This window comes from Mobula birostris, chromosome 25 (assembly GCF_030028105.1).
Source record: "Mobula birostris isolate sMobBir1 chromosome 25, sMobBir1.hap1, whole genome shotgun sequence".
Taxonomy (NCBI): Eukaryota; Metazoa; Chordata; class Chondrichthyes; order Myliobatiformes; family Myliobatidae; genus Mobula; species Mobula birostris.
This window is the reverse complement of record NC_092394.1, coordinates 45,618,384-45,643,816: the sequence shown is the minus strand read 5'-3', so window position 1 is coordinate 45,643,816 and position 25,433 is coordinate 45,618,384. Positions and strand designations below refer to the sequence as shown.

Sequence of the window (25,433 nt, the reverse complement as noted above, 5' to 3'; positions counted from 1 at the left end):
TGGACCATGGGAGAAAGGAAAGGGGGAAGGGACCCAGGGGAAGCAATGGGAAGGTGAGAAGAGGGAAGAGGCCAAGAGTGGAGAATAGAGGAAGGGGAGAGGGGGAGGGATTTTTTTTTAAAACCAGGAGAAATCGATATTCATACCTTCAGGTTGGAGGCTACACAGATGGAATAGAATGTGTTGCTTCCCCATATATCAGAACAGGAATAGAAAATAGAATTAAAATGTTTGGCCACTGGAAGGTTCTGCTTTTGGCGGATGGAGTGGAGGTGCTGAATGAAGCGGTCCTATCACCTTCCAGCTAGTCTCCTTCCCACCCCTCACCTTTTTATTTTGGTGTCTTCCCCTTCCTTTTCAATTCTGAAGAAGGTTCTTGGCCTGAAATGTCGACAGTATATTCATTTCCATAGATGCTGCCTGACCTCCAGCATTTAGTGTGTGTTGCAATAAAATAGAGCTCTCTTTTGTTTTAGATTTCTAATACAACTCATCTCTCATACAAAATGACTTTATCTCTCCATGTAGAAATACATGGGATGCAATCTGAAAGAGAGCAGAATTTTGCCTAATATTTATTAAAAATCATCCCCTACAATTTCTATTTACATTAAATCACTTGCTTGCAGGCCTCAGAACTGATCTAGCCTTTGGTGAAATGCTGATTGCCCATGTTAGTTCATTCGATGCTAATAAGTCTCTTCACTCATGAACTATACACCATTAGCTTCTTCCACACCAGTATTTCCTTCTCTATCCCAGTATTTCATGATCCTTCCCGTCAGTTTATTCTCGTCACCACATTGCTATGAACAAGACATTTTGACAGCACTGATGTATTTCTCAGAACAGGTGTTAATATTTCTTAAAGGGACTAAGCAATAATAATGATTTATAGAAGTAAAAATGCCCCCTTTTTGCAGTTTTTTTTTTCTGATAACTTCCATTTGGAGTAAGCATTACAAGAAACATGTGGAATATCTGACCTCTAACCTCTGAATTCGGTAATCAGATCCTGGCTTACTTAACATTACACTCAAGGAGGTTTCAAAACCACTTATCCTGTGGGGAAGCAGGGACTTCTCTTTCACACTTGCTAAAGCCTTCAATTTGTCCTCTCTGTTCATTCCTTCAAATACTTCACCCCCTTCTTCCTCTTTTGTGAAAACAGCAAAGTTTTCATAAAGATCTTTATCCATACCTTCTGCTTCTACACAATGGTTACCTATTGGTCTGTAAAAATCTTATTTTTCCCTTAATCATCTCCTTGCAGTTTTAACACATCCTTGGATTTTCTTTGATTTTACTTGCTGGCATTTTATTCATATCCTCACTTTGGTTTCCTAATTTTCCCTTTAATTTTAATTCTGTATTTTCTGCAATTTCTGACTTTCTCCTGAAATAAGCTCTCATTTTCTCAACCCACCCGACAGATAAGCTGCTGCTCATACAGTTGTTCTCAATGCTGCCAACCCCAAACAAGGAACATCCCTAATCCACATCAGAAAAGTAGTTCATTCAACCTCTCCTGCCATTCAATTCAATCATGATTGATATCTTACTTCCCTGTTCTACATAGAAAACCTACAGCACAACATAAGCCCTTTGGCCCACAATGCTGTGCCGAACACGTACTTACTTTAGAAATTACTTCGGGTTAACCATAACCCTCTATTTTTCTAAGCTCCATGTACCCACCCAGGAGCCTCTTAAAAGACCGTATCGTATCTGCCTCCACCACCGTTGCTGGCAGCTCATTCCATGCACTCAACAGTTTCCGCGTAAAAAAAACTTACCCCTGACATCTCCTCTGTACCTACTTCCAAGCACCTTAAAACTGTGCCCTCTCGTGTTAGCCATTTCAGCCCTGGGAAAAAGCCTCTGACTATCTACATGATCAATGCCTCTCATCATCTTATATACCTTTCATCCTCTGCCACTCCAAGGAGAAAAGGCCGAGTTCACTCAACCTATTCTCATAAGGCATGCTCCCCAATCCAGGCAACATCCTTGTAAATCTCCTCTGCACCATTCTATAGTTTCCACATCCTTCCTGTAGTGAGGTGACCGGAACTGAGCACAGTACTCCAAGTGGGGTCTGACCAGGGTCCTATATAGCTGTAACATTACCTCTTGGCTCTTAAACTCAATCCCACGGTTGATGAAGGCCAATGCACCATATGCCTTCTTAACCACAGAGTCAACCTGCGCAGCAGCTTTGAGTGTCCTATGGACTCGGACCCCAAGGTCCCTCTGATCCTCCAAACTGCCGAGAGTCTTACCATTAATACTATATTCTAATTTTAATCAGTTGGTTCTCTTAATATTTTAGGTTGGAAACAAATAAGCAAAGTTAATGAAGGGGTTACTATAAGATGTTATGGATGAGTACAGGGTGCTAATATCCAGGCAAGTAACCGGCTTACCTGACAGCCAGTGAACAAGGCAATGTCAGTCACTGGCTGTCGGGGCAGCCCTGTGCTACACTGGGCCTCACCATGCAGTTGACCCCTGTGCTGTATTGTGCTCAGCAGCACACTGGTAGAAACAGCATTATCCCAGGAGAATGTAAGGAACAGGTTCAAACAGCTGCTGGTCATTATAGGATCAGTGCCATTCATAGAGCCTCTTCTCCTGTTACATACTCAATTGTTCACTTATAATTCCTGTCAACCAGATGATCTAACAAAGACCTTAACATTTCATAGGACTCTAAGAACGCCGTTCTGTTGTCATGCCTGCAGCAGACATGGATATCACAGCAGGAGTTCCAACAAATGGCTTCACAAGGCTATCTCCAACCAGCAATATTAGGGGTTACAAGCAGCTAAAGGAAACAAAATACAATAAATACAGAATAACTACATACAAGTCCTAATATTATACTTAGCCGTCATCAAAATCTGCTCACATAATTACACAACTTAACCAAGATATTTTTTTACTTTTGGCTATTTAGAGAGGTGCTGCCTGGCCTGCTGCGTTCACCAGCAACTTTGATGCGTGTTGCTGATAATTTTTATTTTTACTTTTAATCCATCAAAGCATTTTACTGTTCAACTACACAATAACAATAAAAGTGCAGAAAACAAAAGCAAATATTTATTGAAGCATGGCAGGAATGTTGTTCCAGAATGTTATGCACTAACCTGGACATGCAGCCAGTGCTATGTAAACCTGTTCAGTGTTGGACCATTTAAACTCTCTCAGGATCTCTGCATGCACTTTAGTATTCCGTTTCTTACATTTTTTAAACGTCTTACTCCAGCTCCACAGGTATATTGAGCCTTGCATGGAACTTTTGGAAGCTGTATAGGACAAAGTATCGTTAAGTGTGATAAATTCAGTAATCTCTAAGGAAGTATCAATTGAGTAAATTACAAATAATTTCAAATGATATCTTCATGCCTTTAAAAGATGCTGGAATGTTCTAACATCTGAGTCTGAAGAACCATTTTCAAGTCAACGCAGAAATAGGGCAAAATTGCTGTTGATAGTTCACATCCAATGCACTCTATGTACCTTGTGCACAAGCACACAGAGTCCATTGGATGTGAACTGTAACATCAATCAGCACACAACTTTTGTTGATGCCATTTAAACCAAATTCTACATTTATAAGTCCATAACAATGCTGCATTTTGTCTTAACTGGAAGGTCAAACCTGCTTTGGTGGTAAGGAATTGACGCTACCCAAGATATTGCTGGACAGTCAGAAACATTCATCTTTCTCCATTAGGAACCTTGTTCATTTTTCTATTCTTACTGATTGCTTTCCCTACCATCTTAGCCTACAATAGGTATATGCCTGCTTCCCATATATTTGCATAAACATCTGCCTCACAAACCTTTTCCTTCCCCAACGTCATTCATTAAGATGTCATCATCAAAACTCCATCCCTGCATGATTCCATTTGCCATTCCATTTGAGGAACGACATTCTTGCTATTGAGGGAGTGCGGCGTAGGTTCACAAGGTTAATTCCCGGGATGGCGGGACTGTCATATGTCGAAAGATTGGTGCGACTGGGCTTGTATACTCTGGAATTTAGAAGGCTGAGAGGGGATCTTATTGAAACATATAAGATTATTAAGGGATTGGACATGCTCAAGGCAGGAAGCATGTTCCCGCTGATGGGTGAGTCCAGATCCAGAGGCCACAGTTTAAGAATAAGGGGTAGGCCATTTAGAACGGAGTTCAGTAAAAACTTTTTCACCCAGAGAGTGGTGGATATATGGAATGCTCTGCCCCAGGAGGCTGTGGAGGCCAAGTCTCCGGATGCTTTCAAGAAAGAAATGAATAGAGCTCTTAAAGATAGCGGAATCAAAGGTTATGGGGATAAGGCAGGAACTGGATACTGATTGTGGATGATCAGCCATGATCACAGTGAATGGCGGTGCTGGCTCGAAGGGCCGAATGGCCTACTCCTGCACCTATTGTCTATTGCCTATTGCCATTCCTTACTAGTCCCTACTTCCACCACAACACCACAGCCCTCTTATCTTTCCATTTCTGATTTTCTCCATGAAATCGTTGATTTACCTCCTCCTCTCTGTTGCAGGTGATCAGAAAACATTTGGTTGACTGATCCAGGGATTACACTGCTGACAGACATATTACTATAAATCACAGACTCCATTTCAAAAGTGGCAAGTTTAGTTCAAGCCATCCAGCAATTATCAGAGCCAGCCTGTACCACTCAAAGTTGAAGTTTTTAGTAGGGGCAAATATGGCATCAAGTGATGGCACACCAAGACAGGGTGACAACTCTACACTTATTTGCAGACACCACTCTAGGTAGGATGGGAGAGGGAGATTTATCATCTTTCTATTGGACAGCAAGAAGGTAGACACTGAGGGGAAGTAAAATGGTGACAATACAATGAATGAGTCAAATCTCAGAGGACACAGGTAGAGCACTGTAATGTTACTGATACACCCATCAAAGAAATTCAGTCTCAATTGCCCAAATGCAAAGCATTTCTTACAGGGTTTTCAGCAACACTACTTCCTGAAGATGTAAATATTTTTCAGTATTACTGCAATTAGCAAACAACTCTAAACAAATCTCTAAGCAAGGCATTTTAAAACTATAGTGCTAATGTGGAGGTTCTACTTCCTTTTGTTAGCTGAACAATGAGTTGCAGCTGCCCAGCTGACTTTTCTCAGCAGATGTTCCACCATGCTGAGCGATTCGCAGACAACAGAACTCAGGGTACAAATGCGCTTTTATGAATTCAAATTGGCAGCAATAAAATTGATACATTGAATGCTACAAAGCCCAGTTTTGTGGCCTATAAATTTACAAATGGTACAGTAAACTCATGTTAAACAAATTATTTTTATTAAAGAAATAAGCTTTAAAGAGGATGAATTGGTTATAACCTTTTGCTGGCTGCAAATATAATAGTGCCCCCTCCCCCCCCCCCCCGCTTTACACTTATGAATGTGCAGCTAAGCAAAGCTTCAAAGCCACATTCAACTTTGCTGATGACACCACTGCCATAGACTGAATCAAAGGTGGTGACAAATCAGTATATAGGAAGATTAAAAATCTGGCTGACTGGTACCGTAACAACAACCTCTTACTCAATGTCTCAGTACTCATCAGAGGATCAGAGGTGGCGAGGTTCAGCAGCTTTAAGTTCCTTGGCATTATTATTTCAAAGGACCTGCCCTGGGCCCAGCACATAAGTGCAATTACGAAGAAAGCACAGCAGTGCCTCAGCTTCCTTAGGAGTTTGCGAAGATTCAGCATGACATCTAAAACTTTGACAAACTTCTATAGATGTGTAGTGGGGATTATATTGAGCAGCTGCATCATGGTTTGGTATGGAATCACTAATGCCCTTGAATGGAAAATCCTACAAAAAGTAGTGGTTATGGCCCAGTGCATCTGTGGTAAAGCCCTCCCCACCATTGCGCCTATCTACATGACGTGTTGTCACAGGAAAGCAGCAACCATCATCAGGGACCCCACTACCCAGGGCATGCTCTCTTCATACTGCTGCCATCAGGAAGACGGCACAGGAGCCTCAGGAATCACACCACCAGGTTCAGGAATAGTTATCACCCCTCAACCATCAGGCTCTTGAACCCAAGGAGATAACTTCACTCAGCTTCACTTGCCCCATCATTGAAATGTTCCCACAATCTATGGACTCACTTTCAAGGATTCTTCATCTCTTGTTCTTGATATTTATTGCTCATTTATTTATTTATTATTATCTTTCTTTCTATATTTGCAGTTTGTTGTCTTTTGCACAACAGTTGAACGACCAATTTGTTGCAATCTTTTATTCATTGATTCTATCATAGTTACTACAACATTATGGATTTATTGAGTATGCCTGCAAGAAAATGAATCTTAGGGTTGTGAATGGTGACATACAAATACTTTGATAATACTTTTAACTTAATAGCCTTCTGACATCCTAGTCCAATTTCACAAACCATGTGCAGATTTAAATAGGGGCAGGTAATTCATCTGGCCACTGGACACTATTGATTTGGATTATGGCTGATCTTTTCCTCAGAACCATTCTCCAGCAGTAAAATATAATCAAGGGATATTGTGCCAATGTTCAGAAATCAAACAATCTATTGTTATTGAACATGACTATCCATGCCATAACAACAACGACTTTTATTTATTTTTGGGAGAGCCTTTTAACCAAACCCTTATAATCAGGGAGCTAGATTGAAAATGTTATCCTCGAAGTGGTTGAAAATAATAGAACCTCATTCTATGTTTATATTTTTTAGTTATTATGACAGAGGTTTCTCTGCATCTTCTCCATGGATTCTAACTAGCCAAAGCAAAAGCTGATATAGCCACAGTGCACATAGTCTTGGTTGAATTTGAGCTTTAAAATTGGTAAAAGTATTCCTGTTCCCACCAGCTGTTATTCCCTCTGAATTATGAAATACTGGTATCGAACCAATAGAGATAAAGGAGATAAGTTTAAATGCAAAACCATTTCCCCTCATCTCAGTCCTAAGTGACCCATCCCTAATTCAAAAAACTTTCCACATGTCAACTCATTAGCATTCCTCCCTCCATCTGTCAATACCTTTAAGAATTTTGTATGTTTTGTAATGTCTGATCTCACTTTGCTAATTTCTGGCAAATTCAGTCTCTCCTCATAAAACCAACCTGCAACTTGTGGGACCAGCCTAGTGAATCTATAATGCATTCTCTCTGGCAATTTTTATGAAGCCCCCATACAACTGTATGAACACTTCCTTTCTCCTGTAGTCAAACGTTGATAATAATAAAGCCTAACATACCACTTATGCACTTGTTGCTTTCAGTGACTTGCGTACAAGCACAGCTGTTGCCTCTTTAAACATAAACACCACTCAACCTCACACCATTTAACAAATTCTCTACTTTTCCTTGACATGCAAAGTGGACTACCTCATATTTTTCCATATTATATTCCATCTGTCACTTTTCCACACATTTGCCCAACTTGTTTACCTTTGAAACCTTTTTGCATTCTTGTTTGTAGTCAAAATAAATCCTAGTTTAATGTCATCAGCAAGCTCAGAACTGTCATTTGGACTGAAATTGTTGATCTAGATTGTGAATAAATGGAGCCTAGCATTAATCTCTGAGGTAGCCCACTAGTTACAATCTACATACCTCGGAGAACTAACTTTGTTTTCAATCCGAAGACCGTATGTCAATCATGTCAATATGTTACCTAATGCCACATACTTAAACCTTGTTAACCAAACCCCAGTGCAGGGCCGTATTAGTCACAATTCCGATTATTTTCATCAGATTATAAGGTACTTACCTATTAGATCATCACTGCAAAAAGCTAAAGTATCAACAATATGATAATCGTTTTCATCATCCTCTTTATTGTAAATTGGAAACAGAAATTCCATCTCAATGTTTCTGGGAAAAGAAACAAGAAGATGACCATATGTTAACTTCACTATAAAGGGTTATACCCATATGATGAGATTCATTCACAAGTTGATTATTCATTATTACTTCTTGTATCAACATGAAAAACTAAGTGATAATGTGCAACATAATCTTAGTGCTTTATCAGTATGTGTATGCAGATTTTACAACTTCATTGCTGAATTCCAAATTTTGGAACTAAGTAAAAGCAATGTTAAAGATACATGTGGGCTGCTAAGAAGCAGCTGGCACAGTCGTGTAGCAGTTAGCATAAAACTTTTACAGTGCCAGTGACATGGATTCAATTCCCACCACTGTCTGTAAGAAGCTTGTACATTCTCCCTGTGACCATGTGGGATTTCTGGTTGCTCCAGTTTCCTCCTACCCTGTTATGGCATGGATGTAGGGGTTAGTAGGTTAATTGGATGTAATTGGGCGCAGACTTGCTGAGCCAGAATCGCCTGCTACTGTGCTGTATCTCTAAATTAAAAAATAAATGTTGGAGAATTGGCCTCAAATACTGTATGTAGTCCTTCTATGAAATGGTTTTCAGCCTCTCAAATACAACTGGTAAGTTTTTGAGAAAAATACTGTAATAAACAACGATCTCACAGAAAACAATTAAGTTCAGAGTTGCTGTAAAGTCAAAGTTGGATCACTTGGCAAATATGTAATATGGGTCACTCGCCCCACCCCCCCAAAAAAGTGGAATTATGTTAAAATAGTATACACAAAATACTGAAAGCAGCCCTTTACCATCATTTAGGAAGCATGCAAAATGCCTGAACTTTTGGTAAAGATTCTAAAACAATATTTAGATGTTAATTCTGACATCCATAGGCAACATTTTAAGATCTCATCTCATGCAGAAAAAGTTATTTAAAAATAAGAGCGACACTTGCCAATGGACCTAGTAAGTCCCCATAGATATTTGTCCTTCATGCATTATAAATTTCTTTCTTTTCAAATCTTTTTGTTATATTATACAAAAGAAATAACACAAGTACATTGAAGTAACAGCACTTACGACGTCTCAAAATAAAGACATTATTTTAAAGATTGAAAAAAAATTTGTAATAACAAAAAAAACCTACTAAGCAGAAAAAGTGAGGGGAAAAAACCCATTAGGTTGTACAACCCCAGAGCCATGCGTCATACAAAAAGCTTCTAAAAATAAACATCAAACCGCCAGCAAGAAAAGAAAATATACCAAAAAATTTACAATTAGATCGTGGAAAAAATCTATCAATTAGCTCAAATGATAATAACGAGCAAATGAGCCCCATCTTTTCTCAAAATCAAATAAAGGTTCAAAGGTTCGACTTCTAATTTTCTCCAAACTAAGACATAGCATCACTTGAGAGAACCATTGTGACAAAGTGGGAGCTGATGTATCCTTCCACTTCAACAAAATGGCCCTCCTAGCCATTAATGTAACAAATGCAATAACATGTTGGTCAGACACAGAAATACCATGAATATTTTGAGGAATTATTCCAAAAAGCAGAGTTACTTTATTAGGTTGTAGATTAATTTTAAGTGCTTTAGAAATTGTTGAAAAAACTGACTTCCAGAACTGTTCCAATATAGAACAAGGCCAAAGCATATGTGTCAGTGTAGCTGTCTCAGTTTTACATCTATCACATTAACTATCAACGTTAGAAAAGATTTTAGAAAGTCTCTCCTTCATCAAATGATAACGATGTATAATTTTAAATTGAATTAATGAATGGCTAGCACAAATTGAAGAAGAGTTAACCAACTTCAAAATCCGCATTCAATCCTCCGTCATAAAAGTCAAATTAAGTTCCTTTTCCCAATCCTGTTTAATCTTAGATAAAGGACGCTTATCCCATTGTAATAATAAATTACTAAATAGCTAAACTCCATAATCAGCGGGCACGAAACAGCGCACCCTGATGCCTTCCCTATCATTGTAGCGATTTCAACCAGGACTGCTTAAAGAAGTCTCTGAACAACTGCCACTAACATATCATCTGTGGAACCAGAGGAACAGCACACTTGACCACTGTTATACCACCATCATGAACACTTACTGTGCCATCCGAAGCCCACACTTTGCAAAGTCTGATCACTTGATTGTACTTCTACTCCCAGCGTATAGGCAGAGACTAAAGACTCAGCACCAGTGATGAAAAGGCACGGTCAAGGAGAGCAGAGGTGCTCTTATAGGACTGCATTGAGTCGGTGGATTCGACAATATTCAGGGATTCATTTTTGAACGAATACATCACATTTGTCACAGACTTCACCAAGACCTGAGGCGGGAGGAGAAGATGCAGCGCGATGCCGCTCTCCAGTGAAATGGTATCGTATCTGTTAAATAGGGGCCATGGACAATTCTGATTTGATGAAGACAGACGTGAGAAGCAGAGGAACATCTGGAGAAATTTCTGAAATGTCTGGTTCACTGCTGTTGTTACTGTGCGATCGAGAATCTCCGGAGGGTAGGCCCCAAAATCCCTGGCTTTGCCTGCTGCTGGCGACCGAGGCTGAGGTCGAAGCGTTCGGATAGAGATGGTGCTCGGTACTCGGTGTCGGAGGGCTGATCAGAGCTCAAAGTTTTCGGATGACTCAGAGCCGGACTGTGGTTGGGCATGGCAGGGAGAGTTTTCTTCCTTCTCCTGTCTGCGTGAGATGTGGGACTTTCGAGAAACTTGGAACTTTTTTTTTTTACTGTGCCATGGACTGTTCTTCATCAAGTTATGGTATTGTTGCACTGTTGTAACTATATGTTATAATTATGTGGTTTTGTTAGTTTTTCAGTCTTGGTCAGTCCTGTGTTTTTGTGATATCACACCGGAGGAATATTGTATCATTTCTTAATGCATGCATTACTAAATGACAATAAAAGAGGACTGCGTATCCTCATAATCTAATCGAATCTAATCTAATCTAAGACCTGTGTGAATGAGTCTATACCTTTGAGAACATATCACAACATATGACAGTGATATTAATCTGATTCCTGATTCTGATTCATACTTTCATTTCTTCATGGGGCTGCAGAATTGAAGCCATTAGATTAAATATTGCAAACTATTAAAAGTTGAGAAAGTGGAGGAAAGAATACACCAATTAATAACATGCCAGTCAGTTTAACTTTCATGGGGGACATATCATTAGAATCAGTTTAAGAAATGTAAAAGCTTTTATTCAGAAAGCTTAAAAAGGACATTGCTTATTTGAGACAAGTCTGAAAAGAAAAAGCTAAATAAGAAAATCGTTGGTACTCCTTTCATTTATTTTGGATACTCTGCTGCTTAATTGGGACAGGAGTCTGTTGCCAAACATATTCTAACTGGCGTTAGTCCCTCGCAGTTGTATGGCTGTTAGATACTACACCCTGCAAAGAGCAATCAGTTTTTAAATAGTGTCAATTGAGTGTGTTTGTGTTCAAAAAGCAGTGAATAAGCAATCAGCAATTCAGAACGGTTATGATCACTGCGGTTTCAGGCATTCAAACGATTTCACTACTTCAACAATTGCCAGTAATGTTACAATCAAAATGAAGATTTGGAGGATGCAACCGGCGATAGCATTGTATGAAGGCAGTCTATTATCTGCACTTGGTGCTTGTGCTGGTGTTGTTCATTGTGTACACTGGATGAATTCCTCCATTGATAACTCTTAGGAACTAATACACAATTTTAGAGAACTGTAGTGCCAATGGCAGTGTTCTAATTTGTTCTGTATTTCATTCAAATACATAATTTCTTGCTCAGTCTTTTTTATACCTTTTTAACTATTTCCATGAAACTTTGCCTAATTGGGGGCAGCCACTAACAGGACCAAAACATACTGGTCCCAATTAACTGGAATCCACTGTATTTTTGCTTGTTTCTGAAATGATTTCCAGAGAGAATCTGATAGTGGCTTAATGATCTATGACTTACTGTGTAGCAGATGTGCCCGATTTCCAAGAGCATGCTGAAACAAAGGCAGAAAGGATTCTTAAGCATCATGATGGTATTTGCATGAGATACAGGAAACATGGAACTGCAGCTCAACAAGAGCAAAGACTTTCACAAGGCTGGGGAGAAATGTAGAAAAAATCAAAATAGCACAATTACATGATAACACAAAAAAAAATTTACCTTTTCCCCTCAAGTTTTGCTGGTGTGATGTCCCAGGCAAAGCAACCACCTTCACAGGCTGCCACAAGATAATGATCAGGGCATGTTGGAACAAGACTCATCTTTAAAGGAGTTGAAGAATTATTCAAAACCAGCAGCCGACTGCAATGAGAAAATGAAGTACGTTTAATCTGGATACTCTAATTACCCTGTTCTCTTGGGGTAAATCAAAACAGAAAATAATCTTTTCCTGTACTTGGTTTGGTACCTCACATATTGTGATTGTTTCTCTGTTCCATGTAAATATCACACCATGTATAGTTTATTTCTTAAATAAAGGTTTTAACTATATATTGGTTGGCAGCCATCTGTCTGTCAGGACAATGTGTTGTCATCACTATATATTAATAACTATGTAAAAAATAATTTCTATGGAATCAGAACAATATGTAAGAACTCTGAATATGATCACAGTGAAATGACACTTTTTATAAGGCATCAATCAATTCTGAAAGCCCAGCTCAAAATGTATCATATCTATTAATTAGCTAGATGGTGCATTACTTTCTCTTGCAAGCTGTAACAAGAAGTTAATTCATCCAATTACAGTAAAAATTTAAACATAAGTACATTAATTTTTATCTTTTCCATGCAACTGTTACAAAATGATGTTAAAATTCTTACAGTTTAACTGACATAATGTTTGAGTGACACTGTAACTGATATTTCAGAGAGTAAAGTGTCAGCAAGCTTTGGCAATAAACAAGGAGCATGGAGCAATGCCTTTCCCTCAGAACCATTAATTTCCATTGTGCAGAGAGCTTTCCCTTCTAGGTTAAGTTTTCAGGTATAGCTTTTGAACAGCCCTTTAATAACTGCTAATGCCTCAAAACATAGCTGCTAGTTGAGAAATTGTAACCTCCGCTGTCTACTCCAAATCTTCCAAATAGCCTCACTCTAGCTCTCCATTCATGATGCTGTACTACTGATCTGGAATTATTACTTGAGCATTTGCTTCCTTCTGGCTGCAGAATTAAGTCTTTGAGGAATACAGGATCTGGCCTTGCTCAGAATTCTGAGCAATCACTACTTGAAACAGCGGATGGTGAACACTTTAGGTTGTTTTCTGCTTTCAGCCAACCAGGTTAATACTCTTTCCCATCAGCTGTGCATCTCAAACCCTCTCCACATTCCGTCAGCCCAAAGATGCAAACCTCCCAATATTTACAATGTCTTTAGAACACTGAAAACAAATCCAAATTTAGATTTTATTGGTAGTTGGTAATCAAAGCATCTACACCCATTATAACTGGATAGCCTATAACACGATTCTTTTTCAACCATATACAAAAATTTTCTAGATACAGCTGAACCCCACATTTAGATTCGATTGGGGGTTCCTACAAAATATCACATCATGATTTTTCATTGCATGAAGCTGCATCTGCACATGCATCAAGAAATGCAAGTAGAAAAAAAATATGATGACTTAATTGCCTTTCTCCTCCCTCCCCACTCCCAAAAAATTCCATGAAAGGAAATTTTACTCTCTAGCTCAAAATTTTGGGTAGTGATATGTGAATTCTGTAGGGAATGAATTTCTGTAATCTGAATTTCCATAACACATAGATCACCAATATATTGTGAAAATGAAATATGCTGAAAATGCAAAGGATGATTAGATGGGGATAAATGTGAAATAGTTTCTGCTCACTGAGTCTATACAATACGTACCGCGCTTGGAACCTGTAATCAGGACCTGGAACGCCAATATCCCATAAGATGATTGTTTGATCATAGGATCCAGCTGTTGAAAGAAAATCAATGATATAACCTTAAAATGCTGTGAAAATGAGGCAATGTCCATGGTCTATGGATCACTTTGTGTTTCTCTCTCCCCTCCGTCCCACCTTTTAAATCCACTCCTCAGCTTTTTTACCTCCAGTCCTGCCTAAGGGTGTCGGCCCGAAATGGCGACTGTACTCTTTTCCTAGATGCTGCCTGGCCTGCTGAGTTCCTCCAGCGTTTTGTGTGTGTTGCTCAGATTTCCAGCATCTGCAGATTTTCTCTGGTTTATGGACCAACTAGTTCTGTGATTTGCTCAGCAGCCACAGTTTAACTGGACTATTATGATACTAATATTAAAACAGGTTCCTAAAATATTTATAATGTTTTCCAACTCAAACGAAAATGTCATCATTGCACAGAAGAATTTTTCCAGAAGCAATGGATCTTGCAAAGGATTTCTACTCAAAAGGACAATTATAATTCTCATTCTGAAGCTCAAATCATTGATGTACTGAGACAAGTGGTTGAGCATTGAGTTTTGAAGAACTCCACTCCACTATCATGAAGAACCATCTTTTGCTCTCCCCACTAAACAATTTTTGGATCCAACACGTCTACTTTTCCCGTTAACTGCATGGCCTTTTATTTGTCTGCTCTGTCTGCCCATGTAGGACTTTGGGAAATTTTGCTAAAATCCTGTACACCACATTAAATACTTTAGGCTGGATGGAAAAAAAATACTGACAACTTTGAAAGAACTCCTTGTGTGCAGCATAGGATTGTCAAAGCATTTACTCTGAAATTTATTAAACAAGTACAGCATGGGGCAGGTTGGGGAGTACAGATGTTTTCTCAACCATGGATCTGTGATGCTACAAATTCAGAAGAAGCCTGTGGAATTGAAGAATTGCTTCATGATGTTAAATTCACATCTATTTTAAAATATTTTTAATATTCTGAAAATCAGGTCCATTTTCAAAATGAAACAAGTTTTTTTACAAACACAACAACCACCTGATTTTTGGAACATAAAATATATTTATCCTTTAAGCTTTAAGCCGCAAATTCCTTAAAGCCTGTTAAGTATTTGTCATCAACATTTACAACAAAATACAGATACTATGAAAAAAATGTCTTCGAAGGAAGACAGATTTGCCTTATGAGAAGGACATAAAGATTCCATGGAAATAAAATCTGATCAAAACCCTGCTACCCCTCCCCTCCGACAGCAAATTATGACCTTCCCTTCATTTTCAAGCCCAAACCAACACTCAAAGATCCTGACCCCATCACCGTCACACCAACATTTGACTTCCCAATCTCTCTAAAGAGATCATAAGACTTGTGTACTATTGAATTTTACAAACGTTTTTATAATGACAAGCATTTATTGGCATTCCTTGAACACCTGATTTTACATGCCTCTCTACAAGGCACAAAATTTATGAGCAATGTCGTCAGCCCAAAACCTAGATTCAAAATGTTAGTTTTACACGAGTAAATCACCATGAAACTCTAAGGATGATAAACAACACTGGAGCTGAATTATAAGATTTAGTTGATAAACCGGAATGGTATTCCATAAACCAACATCTTTCTCATCTGACAAGGGCTGCAGCATAACTTAAGTTTTGTGAAATAAAACAGGAGTAGCATTAGGAATTAGTATTCATTATGTAATCAGATTTGTCACAACAATAAAATGACACGGAGGAGTCAAGTTGAAGAACACTGGACTGGAAAAACAAAGTTCAGAGATGCAAGAAGGAGTTTGGCAAAAATTGAAAGGACAATAAGGAGGTCCCTTTGGTCATCTGAACTTGTCACAGCACAAAATTTAATTAATGCCAGGAAAACAGGTTTGATAATTGACAAGGAGAATGTAACAGTTCTCTGGAGGACACTCAATAAAACATGGTTCAGAAATGAAATCAGGAAACATAATAAAAGTGGAATGATGCTTAAAGAATGAACAGAGACACCCAGGGATTCCTAAAAGCACAGCATTAATAAAGAGAAAATGTAAAAGAGGGCAACAAATTTTTCATTTAATTAATGAGAAGTTTATTTATATATATTCTGAATAACGCTTGCATTAAAATGCCCTTGACAAAAAAGGGAATTCTTGTCCAGAAAATACAGCAAACCTTAGGTCCATAAGGTAAAGTTTGTTGTGAAAAGTTACTTACAAGTTGAATTGAGACACTAGGCAAATTTTCAGTGAAAAGGGAAGGCAAGTCTTAAAAAGACTTTGATAACTTGATTTAGAAAAGCTTATTTCATCTGATAAAAGACAATGACAAGAGCATTGGTTCAGAACAATTATCACTGAGTTAACAAAATTATTTAGAACCAATTATAAATTCACTCAGAAATGCCAACGTGAATATCCCAATTTTCCACAGAAAATCATACAATCTAAGATTTCAAGCTTATCTTTCACCATTTTTACTCCAGCTATAATGTGTTTTCCTCTCTCTTGATTAATATTAAATACTAGAATTACTCATCTGTTCTCAATTCAACTAAATCATTCTAAAGTCTGTGCTAATATCATGTTCAATACTTACTGAAGAGAAACGTCTCATGTTTTGGAGAAAAGCAGAGTGTTGAGATTGATTTCTTGTGAGCTTTTATGCTTCCATAGCAGTAGTTTACTTTTGTGTGTATGAGCTTTACTACACCCATTCCGCCAGCTGCAGCTAAGACATTGAATTTTCTTTTCTGATTCTCATCAAACACAGTTAGAGTGGTCCAAGCTAGGGAAAAGAAATCCTGAGGAAAATTATATGAACAATCAGAATTTTATTGAGGAACATGTATTCTTAATACATTGAAAGGTTAAACTAAGTATGTATCAATACAAAAGATGTCAGATTATCTGTGTAATATGCCATTATGGTTCTGAAGATAACTCCAAAGGAAAGAAAAATTTCATGGCACTGATTTACTCACTAATCTGAGATATGGCACACAGCAAGATGTGAAATATAACACACATCAATACCAAGTGTATAAGACAATGTACAGTAGATGCAGCTTAATTGGGACAAGTACATTTGGTCCATTTAAGTGGCTGCCCCAATTAGCCGAAGTTTCATGGAAACAGTTAAAGTAGTATAAAAAGACAAACTGGGTAAAAAAAAAATGATGTATTTCAATGAAATACACAATAAATTAGAAGAGCACTAATACTACTACAGTATTATAAAACAGTGTATTAGTTCCTAATACTTATCAACAGCAGAATTCATCCAGTGAATGCTGCCAAGTTCTTTTAACTGTAAATCAGCGTAGAGACACCTAGTGCAGATAATTGACTTCCTTCGTACAATGCTTTTGATGATTGTTGATACAATTCTTCATAGTGTCTAACTTGCTGAAGTAGTGAAATCATTTAATTTATTCCTTTTTTTTTAAAAAAATCACTGCTTTTGAACACACGCTCATGACTGATGCTATTAAAAACTGTTCATCCTAAGCACGGTGTAGTGTCTAAAAGGTCACACAAATGTGCGTGACTGATGCTGGTTAGAAACTGCTTGCAACAGTCCCCTGTCGCCTGTCCCAACCAGATTCTGGTTAACTGGACCATCGGTTAACAGGGGCAGCTGGTTTATTTGGGACAATCTTAAAAAACAAAAACTAATCACGTAAATAGCCAGGGATTCCTTCGTTTAACTGGGGCAGAAGACTGTGTTTAGAGTGAACACTATTTAAATAACACCAGTTTTGTGTTCAAAAAAGTGATTTTTGGCACAGACAATTGGCAAGAAATTAGCAGCAAGATAATTCAGAACTGTTTTGCTCACTGTGGTTTCAAGTGTTCAGACTTGGAGGTGCCAGAAACGACTGGCAGTGAAAATGAAATGATCTCATTACTTCAACAAGTTAGGAACTATAAGGAATTTGAAGGTATTGCGAATCGTCTTTATTGTTACAATTAAAATGAAGATTTGGAGGATGCAATCATTGATAACTTGGTATGAAGGCAGTTTATTATCTGAACTAATTGAGTTTGTTCATTGTGTACACAGGATGAATTCCTCCATCGATAACTATTAGGTACTAATACACAGTTTTGTGGTATGTTGTACTATTGGTAGGGTTCCAATTTATTCTGTATTTCATGCAAATACATATTTTGTTATTCAATTTGTCTTTTTAAAATCTTTTTTAACTATTTCCATGAAACTTTGGCTAATTGTGGCAGCTGCTTAATTGGGTCAAAATGTACTGGTCCCAATATGCCCCAAGTCACTGAAATCTATTGAATATTAATCTTTGACTAGACCTGATTGAGTAGTGTTGGGTTGTTGATACTTAAAGATGTACTGAAGCTACTGGGCTATTTGAGGATGCATTTATTCGTACGACGTCATTCAGCTTTTTAGTGACCCTCCATTAAGATCATTGGAATTTGACTCTTGGTAAAATAAGAGATCTTCTAGGCCTTTGCAGCCTGTCAATGACATGTCAAATTAATTAGAATGATCAGAAAGCATGAAGTAGGCTTGTTGCATGCATTGTAATCAAGGACACAACATATTCACGCAGCACACTCCATGCATCTTTTTTGGGGGTGGGGAAGGTGCTATCCAAGTTAAATTTAAATCCCTACGTAATTCTACTTACCTCCCCAAGGGATTTGTACTTGTGAAGAACAATCCCAGTTTCACAGTCAATGACACAAACTGAATTTCCTCCACATACAGCGACATTTCGAGATGATTGCATCTGAGCACCTGATTTAAACATTAATTAAATGTTATGCAGTTATTTACATCCCCCACCAAAAATGTCTGATTAACTAAAAATTATCCAGAAAGACAGAAGACACATTAATATTCCGATAATTAGCATTTCAAAAGGCAAAAGGATAACATATGAGATCCTGCAATTTCTCTTTTAACCATTTCAAAGACCAGGTAAAAATAGACCACCCATAGGACAAGGTTTAATTTTCACACTGCCACAATGGTCTAGAGAATCAGGTGAACATTCACAAGCATTTGAATGCGATGTCTCTGCCCAAAAAGTCAGCAACAATTCCAATTTGTTTTGTTAATAGTACTTTTTTTTAAAAAATGAAGGATTACAAAATGTCAGTTTTCCACCAAGAATAGGATTATATTTTTCAGTCCGGAAATGCCACGGCTACAATAATGATACGAGACTTCCCGTTGGGAACATGGATTTATATTTTTATGCATCGAGCCTCTACACGACAGCTTCTCGTCATCTGTCACAAGGAGAACAGCTACTGATGACACTCATTTTCTTTTATAGGAAAATGAACTCAGCCAGTCCTTTCATTACAGAGATACATTATAATTGTTGTCAAAATAAATCAATATCAGTTCACTTTTCAGAGGAAATCAGTATTAAAAATAACTCAAAATCTCAAAAAGCAACTTAAATTGTAAACCTCGAGAATTCTCAAAAAAGAATCACTACCAGAATGCAACTACTGAAAGATCTCAAGGTAATCAAATAGTGAAAAATAATAAATTGCATCAATGATTTGCGTGCTGAAAATATCATTCTGCCTGTCTAGAATTGTTTAGAGGGTTCCCACAAGATTCTTTGAGGTCTGCTCTGTCTGAAAAACTAACTCAAATGACAGTGATAGAAACGTGGCAGAGTGTTAGGAACTATTGATTCATTTGAGTATTTAACAGGCTTCAACACAATGGTACCTCACTAACTGCTCAGATACGTTTCCGAAACTTAATGCCTACTCAATAAATTCTGAAAGAGGTAATGCAGAGTGCACCCCCATTGACTGAGCAACAAAAGACACGAATAAGAAAACTACTCACCAAGTTGCTAAACTAGCAAGTTCTCAAGATTTTATTTTTTTGCTTTTTAATAATGTTTTTCGGTAAAAATATTTAATGCCAAGGGTGCTTCAATGGATCAGGTGCTCTGCATTGCTGCACTAAGCACAATATCAATGTACAATACTGTGTAAAAGTCTCAGGCAGTGGTAAAAAAAATTCTGTAAAATGAAGATGCTTTCAAAAATAATCAAATGAAAAGTTTCCAAATATCAAAAAAAATTACTATAAAGAGCAGTAAACAGTAAAAAACTAAATCAAATCATTATTTGGTATGACCAACCTTTGTCTTTAAAACTATATCAATTCTTAGATACACAGCTGTGCAGTTTTATAAGAAAAACAGTTGGTAGATTATTCTAAGCACCTTGGTGAATTTGCCACAGTTCTTCTGTTGTAGAACTCCTTGCTCTTTTCACTGAAGATAGTTCTTTATGATCTCGGCCATGTGTCTGGGGTCATTGCACTGCTGCAGAATGAAGTTGGGACCAATCAGACACCTGCCTGATGGGGTTGCGTGATCGATGATAATCTGCTTGTACTTCTCAGCATTGAGAATTCCATTAATTCTGACCAGATCACCAACTCCATTTACAGAAATGCAGCCCCAAACCTGCAGGGAACCTCCACTGTGCTTTACTATTAGCTGCAGGCACTCAACCATGTAGTGCTCTCCAGCTCCTCTATGGACAAACAGCCTCCTGTTTGAACCAAAAATTTCATACTTTGATTCATCAGTCCAGAGCACTTTCTGCTATTGTTCAGCACCACAGTGCTTGTGTTTTTGTGTGTACGTGAGTCTCTTGGCTTTGTTTCCACTTCAGAGGTATGACTTTTGGGCAGCAACACTTCCATGAAGATCACTTCTTTCAGGACTTCTTCAGACTGTACAGGGGTGCAGTTGGGTTTCAGTGGTTTCTGTGAGTTCAGAGCTGATAGCAATGCTGGATTTCTTCTGTCTTGTTGCTATGCTCACTCTTGCCATGGTGTAAGAATTGATGATTTGAAAGTTAAACTGTCACATCTGCCACACCCTCTCCTTTTGGTTTGGTTGCCCTTCCCCCAGTTTGATTCTTTCTATACCCGCTTCTGTTTCAATTAATCTGTTTAGTTCATTCAACTCATTATGTCATTTATCATTAGCACCTGTTTGTTATCGTTGTTTAATCATGCACTGGGTAATCAAGTTTTTATTTGAAAAGTGGTTATTACTTAATATGTTACTTCCTTTAATGAAATATAGATATTGCTCTCTTACACTTAATTTTATGGAAAATGAATGTTTTGGACATCTAAAATTTGCTCTTTTTTACTGACACACAAATGCAGAAGACAAAAAATAAACACATAAAACATCATTAGTGTAACTAATCTAGGGTCCCTAAGACTTTTGCACAGTACAGCTTTTAGATGAAAGGTCTTCAACTTGAAACTTTAACTCTGCTTCTCTCTCCACAGATGCTGAGTACTTGCAGCATTTTTTGTTTGTTTTTTTATTTCAGATGTCCAACACCTGCAACTTCCTGCCTCAGATTATTTGAATAACAATAGTATGTTACAGAGAAAGTGTAAAATAGGCTTCTGCCCTTTTTCCTGTTTGAACAGCTGCTGCATGAAGACGAGAAAGGCATTCAAGAATTAGAATTAGAGGTTTGATAAGAGCCTGAAGGGCATTTTTTTTGCAGACAAAAAGGGTGGTAGAACTATGGAAGTAGCTTCCACAGGAAGTAGTTGAGGCAGATACATTAGATACATTTAAGAAGTATGTGTACTGGTATGTGGATAACAAGAGCAGGGGTTCATAACTTTTTACTATGTCATGGACCAATACCATTAAGCAAGGGGTACATGGACCCTTGGTTTAGAGCAGTGGTCCCCAACCACCGGGCCGCAAAGCATGTGCTACCGGGCCATGAGGAAACAATATGATTTGGCGATATGAATCAGTTGCACCCTTCCTCATTCCCTGTCACGCTCACTGTTGAGCTTGAACGCTCACGTGGTCATTACCTGCGCGTCATCCATGTCAGCGCAGAAACTCCTCAAGCTTGCAAGTGATGGCAGGCTGAAAAGTATGTTTGACACAACATCTCTGCTGGCATTCTGGATCAAAGTCAAGGCTAAATATCCTGAGGTAGCCACGAAAGCACTGAAAACATTGCTTCCATTTCCAACATATCTCTGCAATGAATGCAACGAAAACTAAACTGCAGAATAGACTGGACATAAGGAACCCCCTTCGAGTATCACTGTCTCCCATCACCCTTTGATGGGACCGTCTTGTTGCAGGAAAACAAGCCCAGGGTTCCCACTGATTCACAGATATTGGTGTGTTGCAATGACTTTATATGTTCATACGGGGAAAATATATGCTGTGTGTTTAATATCCAAACGTTACTTAAAATGTTGTGATGCTATTGACTTATAAGTGTCTTATATAACCATATAACAGCCATCTCTGCCCTTCTAGTCCGTGCCGAACGCTTACTCTCACATAGTCCCACCGACCAGCACTCAGCCCATTGCCCTCCATTCCTTTCCTGTCCATATACCTATCCAATTTTTCATTAAATGATAATATTGAACCTGTCTCTACCACTTCTACCGGAAGTTCGTTCAACACTTACTTCAAGCTCCCGTCCTCCCCTGGTCATGTGAGGAAAATATTCGCTGTGTGTTTAATATTAAATTCATTTGATAAACCCTTTTAGAAACGAAATTGAGTGTATTAACCACTTATCACCTACATTCTGGTCGTGATTAACACCCTCCCCGCCCCCCCCCAAACAGAATCGCCAAAAATGATTTGTGGAAAAAAAATCGGCACGTACACGCATGCGCACACAGGTGCCCGTGCAAGGCTTCATGGCAATTTTCTCAGGGTAAACTCAGCGTATTTGACTGCTCCCCTTGTCCGTTGGCAACCTTACACCCCCCCCCACTGCCCTGGTCGGCCAGACCGCAAGAATATTGTCAATAATAAACCGGTCCGCAGTGCAAAAAAGGTTGGGGACCCCTGGTTTAGAGGGATATGTGCTCAATGCTAGGGAATGGGATTAACTTAAATATACATCTTGGTTTGATGGACAACTATGGACCAAAATGCTTTTTTCCATGCTGTACAGTTCTGTGACTTTATAATTATTTTGGAGAACAAATTCCTTTGAATGTAGCTGAATGAATAAAGTACAATCCATCTCTCAATTGTCAATATCTCCCTATCAGTTCTCACCAAACCCTGATCCATCACTCACACAAATGCCATCTTCTAATTCAAAAGATTCAGAATACGACATGGAACATAATTAAACCTCTGCCATCGTTATGTCTTCACTTTTCTGAGAACCCGAGAACACTGACTCTATTACAAAAGATATTGGTATATTTTTGTCACAAGTACCAAGACAGTGAAAAGCATGTCTTGTATTCAGTTCATACACAATGCATTGAGGTAGAAAAGGGTAAAACGGTAAAAACGCATAATAAAGTAACAATTACAGAGAAGGCTGATGGGGGCATGCCAAATTCTTTTGGCTGCATAGGTTCCACAGTACAGATTGTGGGGAAACCTTAAAGTAATTATGAACAGTTGCTATTGAGTCTGAAATTCAAACATTCATACATGCAAGTATGGAAAAAGGAATCCCAAGTTTGTCTTCTAAATGTGCTTCAATGTTGGAAATGGCTAAGAGGATTTTAGTATTAACCCATTTAGATTAAATATTTAAGTGCTTTTGATCTGTTTCAAGTTTCTGAATTTCTTTTGCTTTGAGTTGTTTTAATAATCTTTGAACATTTGAGTTTCTGAACACATTCGGGACTCACATGATCCCCATCCTGGCAGAGCATGCACTTGCCATGATCAAACCAGCCGCCTCTCCGCTACAAGTTGCATCTGTCTAATCAACTCCTGAGCAAATTGCTTAATTTTTCAATGATATTATTTCACCTGGAATCTGGGAGCTTTCAATGTCCGGTTCAAAAGCACAGCTCCAGAGTTGAGTGCTGAAATCGTCAGGGTTGTTATTCTTGCTGTGGCACTGAAGATAATGCAGAGGCTCAAGGACAACAGAATTCTGGTTTAAAAAAAAAACATATTTTATACCAAGAGTTGATGGGACATAGAATCATGGATATTTTGCAACACAAAATTGATGTCATTGTATTTGTTCTTTTTTTTTGCTATATGGGTGATCAATGCCACAACCATCCCTTGTGGAACCACTGTTTGCAAAACCCTTTCTCCAAATCACTTTCCACACACCTGAGGCGTAACTGCACAGTAACTTAATCAGCAGAAATAATCATTACTCATTCAAACTTAATTTTTTAAACCTACATTCTTGGACTCCTTTATTAAAAATTGTACCTCAAATTTCTCCACACAACTATAGTTGCATGTCCCTTGCATCATCCTCATGATATTCCAATTCTGCCATGGAAATCAAATTTGGCAATAATTCTAAACTGTGACTTAACTTGTGTTTCAGGTCCATGATTAACCCTTTTACTCTTATATACAAAGGGCCATTTAAAACATAAATCTATTGGCCTTTTTCTTCTCACGGGAGTAGCAGATTAGCATGCTATTCCACCTGCAGACAAATATGGGACTGTACTCACATTCTTTCAGACAATGTTCTGTCAAGGGCATCTGGCTGTAACAGGAATGAACTGCTTGATTCCCTTGCACAAGAAAATGTCTCCTACAGATAATATTCTTCATTAACACCTCTACCATTCTCTGACCTCATGTAAGTATTCTTTCAGCCCTCCACCCTTTACTCTACCATCTATTCAAAGAGTAACAGCATTCCTCTGAAGCTGGGATAATGATGACTGTATTGTATTATGCAAAGATCATCTCTGGTATGATAAATGCTGACAGCTGAGAACTTGAACTACAACATCAAGCCGTGCTAAATCATTTTTAGCATGAGATCACATAGGGAAACCTAGCCATAGTCTTCTATGCAAACAACTGAAGTTCTCACTCTTATGCAACTTTCACAAACAGCATTAGATGACCTAAGTGCTGCATTATCTCAGTATGGCGAAGGAAGCCACTCAGCCATGGCCCTATCAGAGCATTCACATCAGTTCCATTTTTCCAATGTAATCTATGGTGTCTTCAAAACTCATCAACATAATGCTCCACCCCCACCTACACTTGGGGTAATTTATAGTAGCCAAATCTTTGAGATGTGGGCAGAAAATCAGAGCACCCAGTGCAATCCACACTGTCACAAGCAGAATGTACAAATGCCACACAAATAGAAACCCCAGTCAGGTTCTCAGCAATGGTGTTGGGGCTCTGCAAAGACTGTGTCACTGTGACACTTCATAAGGTAGCAATGCAACATATGTAGCATGACAACCTTTAGCCAAACTTGTCCGTAACAGAGAGTTGGGCGATGTTGCTCCACCTGCTGAGTTTCTCCAGCAGTGTTTGCTCACCTTTAACAAATATATGATGGTTAACACTGTTGTATCCATACTTATTCAAATAGTCATTTTAATGTTGAATTACATATTCTCAGTTTCCTATAACTACAGACCTTTAGCTACCTAACTTATCCATGAGTTACAGCCACTAATTTCTTGAACCAGGGAAAAATAATGCAGTTAATGACATGTTCTTCTTCAAGAGTTCTTCAATCAGCTGAAGTCCTTCCAGGCAGGCCCAGGACTTTTGTACTATTAATTCAAAAGCCGTTTCACAATTCTAGTATTTAAACACTCACAATTCCACCATCATTTGTAAAAGTTGATACAAAATTGCTATTA

General features: G+C 38.3%; 1 protein-coding gene across 1 annotated transcript in view; it reads right to left on the bottom strand.

The window, feature by feature from the left end:
• The window catches only part of lrwd1 (leucine-rich repeats and WD repeat domain containing 1), a 68,866-nt gene that overhangs the window by 19,371 nt on the left and 24,062 nt on the right, over window positions 1–25,433 (bottom strand). The window contains exons 8-14 of the mRNA XM_072243240.1: window positions 23,596–23,722; window positions 18,442–18,551; window positions 16,377–16,581; window positions 13,753–13,825; window positions 12,040–12,180; window positions 7,806–7,909; window positions 3,150–3,308 (exon numbers count right to left, since the gene is read on the bottom strand). Of these exons, the coding sequence (XP_072099341.1) occupies window positions 3,150–3,308; window positions 7,806–7,909; window positions 12,040–12,180; window positions 13,753–13,825; window positions 16,377–16,581; window positions 18,442–18,551; window positions 23,596–23,722 (919 nt within the window). The remainder of the gene's footprint in view (window positions 1–3,149; window positions 3,309–7,805; window positions 7,910–12,039; window positions 12,181–13,752; window positions 13,826–16,376; window positions 16,582–18,441; window positions 18,552–23,595; window positions 23,723–25,433) is intronic.